Here is a 14,697-nt window from a genome sequence, read left to right as displayed (position 1 = left end):
GCTTCCCACAACAAAGGTCAATGGGGAAGCCAGCAGCGCATTGCAAGTCCCAGGCCAGCAGGTAGATAGATGGATAGTGTTTGATGGGAGATGGAATGAGGGAGGTGCATGGATTTGGGGGAAGCAATTTGGCCTTTACAATTCTATGCATGGTATGTATGAATGTATGCTTGTTTTTTTTATATTAATGTGCTTTTAATTATTTCTAACATCAGACTACTATTGTGCACTGTTTTATTGTTGCTGTTAGCCGCCCCGAGTCTCCGGAGAGGGGCGGCATACAAATCCAATAAATAAATAAATAAATGGGCAAGTTAGGAATTATGCATGGAAAGGCAAGGACTGGGGAGGGAGTGCAGGTGGTTGTGGATCAGAGAGGGAGCACAAGGGTCCAGCATAGATTTGAGAGTGTGCTTAAAAGGTGGGCTTTGGGAATGTATAAATGGCCAGTGTGGCATGAATGAAAAGGTGCTGAAGAAGGGTGCATGGGTGGGAGACAATTATTATAGCAACTTGTGACCTTCTCTGCTAGTTTCTCCATTGACTTTCTGAACAAGCTGGCAGGGAAGGTTGCAAAGAGCAATCATGATCACAGGATGCTGGAACTGGTCGTTAATAAGTTGTATATAACTGGGAAGTCAGTTTAGCCTAATGGTTAAGGTTAGGGTTAGGGTCCAGTCACTATCTTAGCCCAATCTACATTGTTGTGGGGAAAATAGGAAGAACTATTCATTGCAGTCATGTGATCATGGAGGGGTGATATAGAACTCTGAGGACTGGTCATAATCATTCAGCACCATTGAAATTTTGAATACTTACTGAACAAATGGCCATATGTTGAGGACTACCTGTATATTAACAAAGATTTCTGATTTCCAACTTTCTGAAGACTAACAACCAGTTTTTTTCCTGCTGATGCAGTTTGGGCAAGTGCCCTGCATAATACTACCCTGTTTCCCTCCGATAAACCCAATCGGGCTTTTGAGTGCATGGCACAATAAGGGCAAGAGCTTATATGAGGGTTTTAAAAAAAATCTTATTTTCAGGGAAACACGATAGGGATTTCCAGAACTGAGATGTTCCAAAAAATACTGATAGATGCTTAGTGTGATGAGGCAACCCCTTTTTGTAAGTCTGATCCTACCCCTTAAAATGGCCAAGAAAAACAAACTGCATCACATAGTTTATTTCAATGTTTCATTGAGCAATTTTCTAAGTTATATAGCTTCAGTCTAGGCTGGTTTAACTTTTTTTCAGGCAGTGGAAGAATAAAATAAAGCTGATTACTGTGTTGGTACAGCACTTCAGAATTTGATGTTCCCTTATTCAATGCAGATGTTGCTAGCTGGAGAGAAGGTGGAGGGAGAAGTTTAAACTCTCCAAACTCTCCAACTGATCAAGAAGCAAAACCTCTTATTCAAGAAGATGGTAATGTGTCTGGACCAACAGAACAAATCGATGCCCTTAAGTTACCAGAAAAAAAGGAGATTCGGATAGCACCACCTCCTCCACCTAAGATGAATGGTCAGCAACAGCCAGGGATCCTTCCTCAGTATAAAGGAATGATACCACCATATGTAAGTTTGATACATCAAATTCTTACAAAATTTATTTCACTTTAAAGAGTCATGTTCTAAAGAAAATGGAATGTGGAAGGCAAATTGTCCCTATGGAGCAAGTAGCAATATAATCTGTGTGTTAATAAGTCTCTTCCATTCTGGTGTGGATTTAGATTATATTTAAACAGTAGACAAAGTGAAACAATAATAACCTTTTTAAAAAATCTTACAAAAAATTGAGGAAGAATGTTTATAGTCTCAGGATTCAAAAGGTATTTTTAGTTTGTGATCAGACTAATTGAAACAGGTGTACCATTTGGGGCATGCATCAAACAAACAAACAAAAATATTTTACTTCATCTCTTCCCCCCAGAACTGAGCACCTCCTCCTGAACTTTGCAAATTAGCTCATTCCAAAGGAACAAAACTCAAACCTTTTCAAATTTCTGGCCATCAGAAATAATGGGAAGTCAGAACAAATCCCTAGCTCCCTATATTTTTTAACCCAAGGCCACCAGTACTGCTATAGACAGATGCTGATTTTTGCTCCAATTTACCCAAATTAGGGGCAGGGGGGGATTTGTTGAAGTCCTTAACAGCTCTGGTAAAAGAGAAAACTCAACATTCTTATTGCAGACCAACAGAATTAATCTTCAATTAGCAATTACTGTATTTCGCTTTTAATAATAACATTTAGCAGCTCCAAGATAGAATCCCAATCTAACCAAGTAACACTATTGGACTTCCATTACTATGACACTACAGGATTTTAAAAAATGTATATGAACTTCTCATTGGCAGGATGGGAAGAAATTGTACTGATTTCAAAACTGGGCTATTCCTGCTTAATTGCATGGATAGTGTGGATTACTATTATACAACAAATTAGAAAAGCCAACACACTGAAGCAAGAAGCAAGCAGTTCATCTTTTCCCACAACTTTTCATTTCTATCCTTGCATCTTTAAATTTTGTTTTTGTCTTAACTGCCATAGTTTGTTTTAGACGTTTATTAAGAAAATAGAACAAGCTGTTTTGGATAGATAGATTGCTTAATCTATTATAATTTATAATTTGGCTACATGAGATGTCAGAAATGTTTTTCAATTGTATTAGTTACAGAAGTTACAGGAACTAGCAAATTTAGACCATTGTATCTTATTCTAAGATACGAATAATTGTTTTGCTTATGTAGGCATTCTATGTTTTCCTTTCCTGGTTGACTGAGCAATTATAGAAAGGTTTCAATTAATTATACTTCTGCAAAGTACTTTAATCACAAAACAAGTCAGGAAACTCCACAACTGACAAAAATGCAAAATTAGATTCACAGTGTGCTTTAACATCCTGACATCTTAAACTGGTGATTTTGTTCACATTGGGAACCTATGATATATCAATGTCTTCTGATTCAACTGGATATGTGAAGGTTGACCTAAGGGAATGTATGTGTTAACTAATTGTTAATGTTATCTTATTGAGCTAATTTGCAATTGTTTAAATATAATCATACATTTTCTGAAATAATTTTGCTATGTAAATTAGTACATTCCTTTTTACTTTTTAAAAATGTAGTTTAAAATTTCATACAGGAACCAATTTATCATTGCTAAGATTACAGTTTAGCATTGTGCATACCATTTATGTATTCATGTAACCTATTTTTATGTATAACTTGGATATAAATTTAGACATTACTGATCTAGCCTCTTTTTTTTTTAGATGCTTAATCAATACCCTAAACTAGCATATCCACCAGTGGCAGGTCCCAGTAGATTTCCTGCCCCATCTGAGAGCAGCAGGTGAGAAAGCCAATTGTTTTGCTTGCTTTGTTCAAAAATCAAATCTAGTTGATACTACAACTAGATTTGCTTATTAACTGGTTAACCGTGTATCCAGAAAGTTAGACATTGTGCATTTACAGTACATTATGTAGCTGAAATGTGTAATCTCTTAGCAGTGAGAACTCTATATACTGGTACCAAGAATTTTAGTTTATGCCTCCATTGACTCCTAAAGTTTGATTTTAGCTTCTAATTAAAAATATGCTTCAGGTTTTTTTCAATACTGTGTTAAACCAATCATTTAATTTTTCAGTTGGATGAGTGCATTTAGCCATTGACATCTGATCATGCTTCATGCAAGAATTCAGATTAAAGCCTTTTTTGATAGATTGCTTTAGATCTGTCTAGGATCTAAATCTATCTATTTAGATCAGAGGTATCAAACTTAATTTCATTGAGGGATACATCAGGGTTGCGTTTGACCTCTGGGGTTGGGGGCAGCTCAATGCCATTTGTGTCAGTTTCTGTGGTGGCCCAAGAACTCTCCCAGCAATAACTGGCTCCTGAGCTCCATTTTTGGCTGTGACAGCTTTCTGAAACCCTCTGCCAATGAAAATAGAAATCGGGAGGACCCACTCCTGAGCTCCATTTTCGCTGGCAGAGGCACTGTAGGCTGGTCCTTTGCTGTTTCCAGGGCACCCCACAAGTCGGATGTGGCCTCCAGGCCTTGAATTGACATCCCTGGTTTAGATAAATCCAGCCTCTGCTTAAACATGCTGTACGAAAATAATCCTGCCTAATATGATAATTTTCTCTAATTTGTTAACTAAGTGAATTACCATTTTATGAGTTTTAAATTCAAATTTGTTACATGTTTTCTATTTTTCTAGAAACCCAAGAGGAAGAGGGCCTTCTTCACGGAACTCAGAAACTGTAGAGCGTCCATCAATCCTAAGTGCCAATGAACTCAAAGGACTTGATAAGTTCGATAATTTAGATGCTGAAGCCGATGAGGGTTGGGCTGGTAAGCAATGTAAATTTTGATATACATTGGACTTGCATACAGAAAAAAAAAATCACCGTGCTAACCTCTAATTTGTTATTTAGGAGCTCAAAGTGAAGTAGATTATACTGAACAATTGAACTTCAGTGATGATGATGAACAGGGAAGTAATCAGAAAGAACAGGAAAACAGGTAATAAACATATCCATATGGAAATATAAAAATCATCTGCTAGTATTTATCCTGTGTATAATGTTTGCATCCGTTTGCCCTTTTGATATAGTGCACAGATATCTACTGGGTATAAATATAGCAATAGCAATAGCATTTAAACTTATATACCATTTCATAGTGCTTTTACAGCTGTCTGTGTGGTTTATAGAATCAACATATTGCCCGCAACAATCAGGGTTTTCATTTTATCAATCTCGGAAGGATAGACTGGGCTCAACCTTGAGCCAGTGGTGAGATTTGAACTGCTGAAGTACAGCTAGCAGTTAGCTGAAGTAGCCTGCAGTGCTGCACTCTAACCACTGCACCACCCCAGCTATTTCTTTATAGAATTTACATTAGCTAAATAATGTTGAGTAAGTCGTTGTTATTCATGTAGTCTGTTTCACATCAGAGAACTAGCATTGCATAATGATTAAGGAATTGAGCTAGGACAGAAAGACCCCAGGTTCTAGTCCATCCTATGTTCTTTCAATAACTGGACAATCATTCATCAGATGTGGCGGAGAGAGCAATAGGTATGCGATCTTAAGTTTTTGAATAAAAAGAAGGATATGTATATTTGTAATATTGCATGTTTCTCATGTTAATTTTGTTTTTCTGTGGCTGGTTGGTTCATGGTTCCATTTTCAGCTACCTTAAAAACTTGATGGGGTTGCTTTAGTAATGCAATATTTATGAAACTATATGCAGAAGTATTTCCATTTATGTTTTATGCAGTAATGAATCTACTAAAGATGTAGACCAGAAAGATGCAGAAGAATCTAAATTATCTGCTCCTTTGCCATCAGTTGGAACAAAAAGCGCATCTAGCAAAAGCAGTCAAATTGACCAGGTGCGTTTTGTTGCTATCTCATTAGAATCATACTGTTCCTGAAGAATTTTTTTTTCTTCAGCTAAGCACATATGTCAAATGTCTGAATGTGCAAATTTTCTTCATGCTACAAGTGGCATTAACTGTTCCAAATTTTGAGAAACTTTGCGGTAAAAGTATTTCTTCCTCTCTCTTCCAGTAGCAATTAAATCTGAACTTTTTCCCATTGATCATTAAAATTAGCAGTAGCCTTTTATGATTAAGGCTATTTGCAATATATGTATAAAATATATTTATGAGTTAAGTTTAATTGCTTTGGCAAAGAGTTGTCTTCCATAGATATATATTCCATAGAAATATATTTCGATTGCACATTTTAGGCACAAGCAGAAGATGTTTATTTTTGGCATAACTTGATTGTTCTTGGTTTCACTATTTAAAATCAGTTAGATTTTATTGTTGTTTTAAATTTTGTTTGAAATGTATGTATATCATTTTATCATGTCCTATGTATCAAAATATCAGCTTGAAAATAACAAATAATTTCATATATTTAAAAACAAACAATTTTACATGTTTAAATAGATAAATTGATATGTATTAGGGAAAAGATTTTAACTTTGCTGCTTTTACATGACCTCTTAAGTAAAATTTAATTTGAAATTGTTAATATCCACAAATGGTTGTTTTTTTAATTGAAATCTAACAGGGACGTGGAATGTTACCAGCACAATCTTCAGTACTTGAGAGAAGTAATAGTTCTGGGCTTCATGCAAAATCAGTTCTTCAGGTAACATCAAGTTGTTCATTTAACAGAAAAAATATCTGATTCTGTTAGAATAATTGTAGGAAGTTGAATTTGCACATTTTTTCCTTTAAATTCCTTTGCTATAATTCATAGGTTGAACTCCAAAATAAATGTGTGAGATATTTTTGTAATTATTTTTCTAATTGCACTATATTAGATGCAGCAAGTAATACATTTATTCATTTATTTAACTGATTTATATGACTGCAGATCTTAAGCAACTCTGTGGCTTACAACAATCATAAAACTGGGGGATTAAGTTTTGGGGGGATTAAGTTTTTTTAAAAGGTGTACAGTATACACTTTTATTTTCTTCAGTGAAAATAAGATCAAATTCCAGGATCTCCAGCAGTGTTTTTTCATTTATAATTGGCACTACTTACCATATTTTTCAGAGTATAAGATGCATCTTTTTCACCCCTAAAAGAGGATGGAAATGTCAATGTGTGTTATACACACTGTTCCGAAGCTCCGCCTCCCACCTGCAGAGAGCTTTTGAATGTTGGTGATGGCAAAAAAATGACCGTTTTTGTGAAAAATGGGCCCTTTTTTTGCCTGGTTTTTTTTTTTTTTTTTTTTTTTTTTTTGCAAAAATGTGGGGAAAGGGTCTGGGGAGCCTGCAGAGCACTCCTGAGGACTGGAGGAAGGCAAAAATGGGGCTATTTTGCCTTCTAATTGCGCCATCTAGCATGACTGAAGGAGGAATTCTGGGAGTTGAAGTCTTAGTCTTAAAGCTGCAAGTTTGTAACCTCTGGGTTATGGTGTGCAAGGGTACTCAAACTTGGCAAGTTTAAGACTTGTGGACTTCAACTCCCTTTCCTGAGATAGCATAACCAGAGAAGGAATTCTGGGAATTGAAGTCCACAAGTCTTAAAGCTGTCAAGTTTGGAGTTTGTAAAAAGTGTACATGGTTGTAAAAGGTATTCTGCTACCCTGGTATTTTATTAAATAATATATTACTATACCATTTGGTTCAGAATACAATTTTCCTTGTTTCCCCCCTCTAAAATCTAGGTGCGTCTTATTTTCTGAAAAATACAGTATTTTTTTAATTATTATTATTAAACCTGACCTGAGATTATATGACAAACTGTTTTGGGGTCTATCTTTCAAAGAGAATTGAAGAGCCGTTTTGCCCATGTACTTAGGCAAAGGGAATTTAATAGTACATCTTTGGTTTAGATATTTACCGGTTTACTTGTTTTTTCTTTTTTAGCATCCACCTCCAGATCGCATGGCAGGACTAGGAAGGCAAGGTTCCTTTCCTCCTAGGCCAGTACCAGATGATGATGAGATTTGGAAGCAGAGGCGAAGACAGCAGACAGAAATATCTGCATCAGTAGAACGAGCCCGTAAAAGGAGAGAGGAAGAGGAGCGAAGAATGGAGGAACAAAGAAAAGCTGCATGTGCTGAGAAATTAAAACGCTTAAATGAGAAATTTGGGTGTGTACCAAAGCCAACTCGAGAAGATCCATTGAAAGAAAAAGAAAATATCAAAGAAAAAGACATTGAAAGAGAAAAGGAAACAACTATTGAAAAGGAGAAAGAAAAATTGATAGATGTGGAAATAAAAGAAAATCAAGAAAAAGACAAAGAAGTAGACAAGGAGAAAGAAAAAGAGGAGAAAGAAGAAGTAGAAGAGGAACTTAAAGTAGATGAAAAACCTGAAACTGAAATTACTGAGCCTCAAGAATCTGTCATTGCCCCAGTTATATTAGAGAAACAAGAAAAAGAAACCACCAGTGAGGAAGAAAGAGGTTTGTATCAATTCATTTGTTAATGTAAAGTATAATTTTCATCCATATACAGTATAGTTATACTTTAGTTTTTAGAATTCCTTGTTTTCACTCAAGTTTACTAGAACTTTTGCAAGATCTATACCTCATATTGGAAGCAAGCAGTATTTTGTAAATACTAGAATCTCAACGAGATCTAGGCTTTAAAAAATGTGGACATCCTGAAATAGGCATTAAGCGTTTCGTAAGGAAGAACACATTTTTAAATATGTTTAAAATAGAAGTCTTGTAAAATAATGCCTGGAAAGTCAACTACAGTATAATTTTGAACATTTTTGGTACCCTAATAATATACAGAGTGCCCTTATGTCCCAGTATAGCCTTGATTGGAACATCTGCAATGAATATTTTGAAAAATTGATTGTTAAGTTAAATACAGTAATACCTCATCTTACGAACTTAATTGGTGCTGGGAGGAGGTTCGTAAGGTGAAAAGTTTGTAAGACGGAACATTGTTTCCCATAGGAATCAATGGAAAATCGATTAATGCGTGCAAGCCCAAAACTCAGAAACCCGGAAGCCAGCCGCCACCACCGAAGGAGGCTTGAGCCTCCCTTTGCCCCATGCTGCTTCGCCCTGCCTGTTGTCCTGGGCGAAGTGCTGGGGGGAGGGAGTCAGGAAGGTCCTCCTGCTCCCCCCCCCCAGCCAAAAACACAAAGACGGTCTGCCGCCACCTGCTTGAGCCAGGATGACAGGCAGGGCGGAGCAGCGTAGAGCAAAGGGAGGCTGAAACCGCCGGCGGCTTTAGCTTCCCATTGCTCCGCGGGCAGCGGCAGACCGCCTTTGTATTTTTGGCTGGGGGGGGAAGCAGGAGGCGCAGGATCGGGCCGGCGGCGGGCGAGGCAGCAGGTTAGCATCCTGTGCGGGCGGGTGGCGGGAGGCAAAGCACTCTTCACCTCCCGCCGGGCAAGAGCGCTCTTCTGCCAGCCACGGGCGAGGGGCGGGGAAGCCTCTTGCTGTAGCTGCTGCTGCAAGAGGCTTCCCTCGCCTGTGGCCGGCAGAAGAGCGCTCTTGCCCGGCGGGAGGCAAAGCACTGGGGTGGAAGTTGTCAGGACACCCCCCACCCCAGCGCTTCGATTCCCATCAGGCAAAAGCACTCGAGAGGCCACAGGTGAGGGGCGGGGAGGATCGGGAGGCTAAGTCTCCTGCAGCGGGTGCTGTGGTGGGGACCTTTGGGTTTGTGGCTGGGGGTAAGGTGAAGCGCTGGGGCCGGACCTCCTGCCTCCCCCCCAGCCAAAAACCCAAAGCGGCCACCCGAACTTTCGCTGAGAAGCCCTGCCGCCCGGCTGTCACCTTTTTAAAAAGCCGGGGGGCTTCTCGGCGGCCTCCCGAACGCCGAACCCGGAAGTTTGGGTTTGGCATTCGGGTTTGGGAGGCCGCTGGGAAGCCCCCTGGCTGTTTTAAAAGGTGACAGCCGGGCGGCGGGGCTTCCCAGCGGCCTCCCAAACCCGAACGTTTTCCGTCTTACGAACACCCCGCCGCCGCCGAGAAGCCCCGCCGCCCGGCTGTCACCTTTTAAAACAGCCGGGGGGGGGGCGCTTCTCGGCGGCCTCCCAAACCCGGAAGTTCGGGTTTGGCGTTCGGGTTCAGGAGGACGCTGAGAAGCCCCTCGGCTGTTTCAAAAAGTGACAGCCGGGCGGCGGGTTCGTAAGACGGAAAACGTTCGTAAGAAGAGGCAAAAAATTTCTGAACCCTGGGTTCGTATCTCGGGTTGTTCGTATGGCGGGGCGTTCGTATCATGAGGTACCACTGTACTAACTTGCTTAATTTGAGATTTGAGTTACTCTGGGTTACAACTTCTTATAAAACACTGAACTATATATTTGTTTATCATTTTATCAGTTAAATCATATGTGGTTACTCATCTTCTGTTTTTCGCTTGGACAGACTGTCAACTTGCTCCCACAATACAAGAAACCGATCATAACGAAAAAGACAATTCACATGAAAATGAGCCTGATTCTGGAGTTCAGCCTCGTCCTGCTGTTTCTTCTGGCTATTCAAAGCAGTTTCAGAAATCGTTGCCACCACGATTTCAGAGACAACAGGTAATGTATTTATCTTAAGCTTTATAGTACATATTTTATTCAATTTCCTTTATGGAGACAAATAAGTAACTAAAGATTGCTTATAACTAAATTCCACTGAATAAGTAATGGCTTCCATAATCCAAATTTAATCTAGCAATTTTATGTTAATTGTTCTTTCCACACCTGTAGCAGTGGTGTATTGTTACCAGTTCAACCCAGTACGGCGAACTGGTAGCAGTGGTGAGAGGCTCTGCCCAGCTGCCCGGACATTATAAAAAATGCTCTGCGCATGCACAGAAGCATTGTGTGTCCGTGCACTCCTATACCCAAACCGATAGCAAAGATAAGTAGAACCCATGGATTATATCTATGTACCATTTTAGCCTAGAATTTGCATATTTTATATATAAATATAGAAATTGACTATGTTATTTATTCATCTGTCCATGCTTTGTCATAGTTAAGTTCCTACTATGAGGACAATTGAGAGTTTGGATACCAAGAACATTAAATAATTACTATTCCAAATCACCTGTGACTGGAAAGAATATGAATTAAATATATAATACGTTTCTAAGAAAGAAATTGTATAGAGGAAAAGTTGACTGTATTTGCTTTTTTTAGGAGCAAATGAAACAGCAGCAGTGGCAACAGCAGCAGCAGCAAGGAGTTATACCACAATCTACACCATCACAACCTTCTAGCAGTCCTGTTCCCCCACCACCACCACATAGACCATTGTTCCAACCTATGCAACCCCACCCCCCACATTTGGCTTCTATGGGCTTTGATCCAAGGTGGCTCATGATGCAGTCTTACGTGGATCCACGAATGATGTCAGGAAGACCTACTATGGATATGCCGCCCATGCATCCTGGTATAACTCTTACTGTATGCTGTATACTTGTATGCTGAACTTCATTTTCCCGTTTTTCCTGGGCATAATTGCCTTTGTGCTGTAGACCATTATAAATGTTCTGAGATTGGACATTTCAAATGCTTATTTATTTCAAAACAAATATGTTGAAAGCTACAGTATATCATTATTAGAAACATTTCTCTAATGATATTATTTGAGGATAAATGAATAGCTAACAGGAATATGATCTTTTGTCATTCTGCCCCAAAGAGAAATTTATGTTCCTACAGCAAGATATATTTCTAAGATGTGTTTGTTTATACATTTTAAACAGTTTTTCAGTATATGTAATTGGCTCTCATAGTAACCTTTAGGAATAAGAGAAACAGCCACAACCGAGTCATTGGTTGGACAATTTTAAGAAAGCCTTTCAAGCTTGTCCCTCCTTTGTGTCTTATAGATAAAAGAAGAGTTTCTGTTATTGTGGTTTTGTAATAAAAGTAGTATTAACATTCATAACTTTGGATTTTTTTAGTCTTATCTATTTGAAGGTCTGGTAGTTTTATCTCTTCATATTAAGTCAGAATAATCAGATGCCAATCATAGCACTTACGCTTCTTAATTTGAATATCTCCATTTCAGGAATTATACCTCCTAAACCTCTTCTGAGGAGAGATCAAATAGAGGGGACAGGAACTGGTTCAGATTCTTTTGATCATGTTAGTCGATCAGTGAGGGAACATGCCATACCGCTGACAGAATCACGTATGATGTGGGGGTCAGAACAATATGCTCACACAGATCCTCAACAGACTAGTACCTCTCCCAAAATCCTTGAAGAAACTGTTGACATAAGGTAATGTTTGGGTTTTTGTGTATAATGTGGCTTTCTTCTCTATGCATTCAGGCATACCTCTAAGAATATAAAAGGATCAACATATTTTTTTCTAATTCTGATTTTTCCTAGATAATAACCGTATTCTTCAGTACAATTGTCTTTTCTGCTCAAATAACAGAAAATGTAAATGTAATCCCAGTTCCGTTAGAATTAACATAAATGTTGAAAATCTGTTACAACTCCAAATAATATCTCCAAAACTATTTGACTTACCAATAAGATAACTTCCAGGATACAAGAAATAACTCACATTTTAAACATGCATTTTTAAAAATATTGTTTAGGGTGATTGATAAGACTTCAGCTGAAAATGTGGCTTGTTTCCTCTAGGTCTGAAGAACTTTTGGATCAAGATCAAATAACAGTTCAAGCAGTCTACTCAGGAGAAGAGGGTCAGTTAGATCCTCATATAAAGACAGACTTCTTCAAAAAATCTGAGGATGTGAACATACAGACTTCAAGCAGGTCTTTAGAAAATGTACAGCCTCATCAATCTGATATATGTCCCTTGGCAGTAAGTTTTGAAGTAACTGCAGGAAATATTTCAGAAAGCTCCAAAGAACAACAGGTGCCTATAGAAGAGAATAATAATTCTCTGAAGAAAAGCATATCTTATGGATCCACTCATTCTTTGAAATCAGAAGAACCAGTGGGCAGTACACAGGCAAATGTTCCCAAAATAAACAACAAACACACTGAAACAAAAGAACCACTGCTGGAAAGAATAGACAGCAAGCAAAAAAAGGAGGGGTTTACAAGTAATAGGTTGTTAGAGGGATCAAAACCTGAAAAGCCCTTTAAACCTAAATCTGAAACTAGATGGGGTCCAAGGCCAGGGTATGGTAGAAGAGAGGAAGGTAGTGACAGGCCAATGAGAAGATCTGGTCCCATTAAAAAGCCTATTCTTCGTGACATGAAAGAAGAGCGTGAACAAAGGGAGGAACGTGAACAGAAGAAAGAACGGGAGGGAGAAAGACTGACAAATGAGAGAGTCAATAAAATTGAGAAAAGGGATCAGCCTCAGATGCTAATTTCCAGGTTAGAACCGGAGAAAGCCACTACAGATGATAAGAAAACATTGCAAAACACATCACAATCTGCAGAGTGTACAGACAACCCAGTAGAACCTATAATTACACCTACTGTTCAGCAGCCTGTCATTGTACAACAGGCAGCAGTAGTACTTCCCGTATCTCAGCCGCCAGCTACAATCCAAACACTTCCACCTTCAGTTCCACAGCCAAACACTCCACAAACTGCAGTTGAGGCTCCACCACTTAGTGTACAAGATTTATCAGTTCAACAACCTGCAAATGTGAAGGAAGAAAAGCAACCAGAAAAAATAATTAACAAAGAACAAACTGTAGAAAGACCTGGTATTGAAACCAGACCAGTAAAAAGGGAGCCTGGAGTACCTCCCAGAACATACTGGAAAGAAAATAGGGACTGGTTTCCAGACCAAGGATACAGAGGAAGAGGACGTGGAGAATATTACTCTAGGGGACGCAGCTATAGGGGTTCTTATGGAGGCAGGGGTCGAGGTGGAAGAGGTCACAATAGAGATTATCCACATTACCGAGATACTAAACCTAGAATAGAACATGTTGCTTCTGGTCCTCTTAGGCAGAGAGAGGAGAGTGAAACTCGTAGTGAAAGCTCTGATTTTGAAGTTGTTCCAAAACGACGAAGACAAAGAGGCTCAGAAACTGACTCTGACAGTGAAGTACATGAAAGTCCAAGTGATACTCTTCTGTCAGACAAAGACAGCTTAAGCAAAGGCAAACACCCAAAGAGAGAAGAAAGGACAGATGTTAAAAAACCTTCAAATGCCCAGCTATCTTTCAAACCTGAAACTAACATTCGAGGGGACCATAGAGTTGTTGATAAAACATATGTAAGAGAAGATGAAAATAAGACCAAACCAGGTTTTCTTCCTAAAGGAGAACCTTCTAGACGTGGCAGAGGTGGGATGTTTAGACGTGGTGGAAGGGATCCAGTTGGTCGCCCCCCTCGACCATCGATACTTAGGAGACCAGGATACAGAGAGAATCAGTGGAATCCAAGACAAACAGAAATCTCCAAGGCTGAAGATGGAGAACCACAACGAAGACATGAACATTATGGCCCTATACAGTTGGATAAAAGACCTCCTGCGAAGTTTGAGAGGAAATTTGATCCTGTAAGGGAACGGCCACGAAGGCAAAGGCCTGCACGACCTCCCAGACAAGACAAGCCACCACGCTTTAGACGATTAAAAGAAAGAGAGGCGGCATCGAAAATAATTGAAGTCACAACTAGTTCATCATCAAGTGTGGCAGTGAGTAATGCTGTTAATGAGCAACCAAGCACTACTTTGGAGGTTTCAGGAAGTAAGACACCTGACTTGTCCAATCAGAATTCTTCAGACCAGGCAAATGAAGAGTGGGAAACTGCTTCAGAAAGTAGTGATTTCAATGAGAGACGAGAGAGGGATGAAAAAAAATTAGCAGACATCACAGCACAGGGAGCTGTTAAGACAGGAGAAAACACTCTAATTCCTAAAAGAGAAATAGCTAAGAGAAGTTTTTCAAGTCAGAGACCTGGGATTGATCGGCAGAATCGCCGTGGCAATAATGGCCCATCCAAAGCTGGACGAAACTTTTCAGGGCCAAGAAATGAAAGGAGAAGCGGCCCTCCAATAAGACCTGGGAAAAGGGGGTAAGTATGTTTTCTAGAAAAACCTAATGTAGAAGGCTTCGAATAAAAGCCAGTTCTGTTATTTTATTTTGCTGGGATTTTAAATTTAGAATTAGAATTCTTTATTGGCTAAGTCTGATTAGAGACACAACAAATAATGCATAAATGCCTAGTGTACATGAAATAATAGTGACAGTGTTAGGATTAATTGTTTAGCAGAGTGATAGCATGGGGGAAAGA

At 39.1% G+C, this 14,697-nt stretch overlaps 1 protein-coding gene across 11 annotated transcripts in view; it reads left to right on the top strand.

Moving 5' to 3' along the window:
* Positions 1-14,697, top strand: part of PRRC2C (proline rich coiled-coil 2C) — a 105,489-nt gene that overhangs the window by 27,341 nt on the left and 63,451 nt on the right. For all 11 annotated transcript variants that reach the window (XM_070746752.1, XM_070746751.1, XM_070746744.1 and 8 more), the window contains 11 exons: positions 1,336-1,577; positions 3,281-3,360; positions 4,233-4,366; positions 4,450-4,537; positions 5,297-5,411; positions 6,100-6,180; positions 7,415-7,955; positions 9,882-10,042; positions 10,649-10,901; positions 11,526-11,739; positions 12,112-14,478. In XM_070746752.1, coding sequence (XP_070602853.1) covers positions 1,336-1,577; positions 3,281-3,360; positions 4,233-4,366; positions 4,450-4,537; positions 5,297-5,411; positions 6,100-6,180; positions 7,415-7,955; positions 9,882-10,042; positions 10,649-10,901; positions 11,526-11,739; positions 12,112-14,478 — 4,276 coding nt within the window. The remainder of the gene's footprint in view (positions 1-1,335; positions 1,578-3,280; positions 3,361-4,232; positions 4,367-4,449; positions 4,538-5,296; positions 5,412-6,099; positions 6,181-7,414; positions 7,956-9,881; positions 10,043-10,648; positions 10,902-11,525; positions 11,740-12,111; positions 14,479-14,697) is intronic.

Source organism: Erythrolamprus reginae, chromosome 3, assembly GCF_031021105.1.
Source record: "Erythrolamprus reginae isolate rEryReg1 chromosome 3, rEryReg1.hap1, whole genome shotgun sequence".
Lineage (NCBI taxonomy): Eukaryota > Metazoa > Chordata > Lepidosauria > Squamata > Dipsadidae > Erythrolamprus > Erythrolamprus reginae.
The sequence above is the reverse complement of the archived record's forward strand: the minus strand, read 5'-3'. Positions and strand labels throughout refer to the sequence as shown.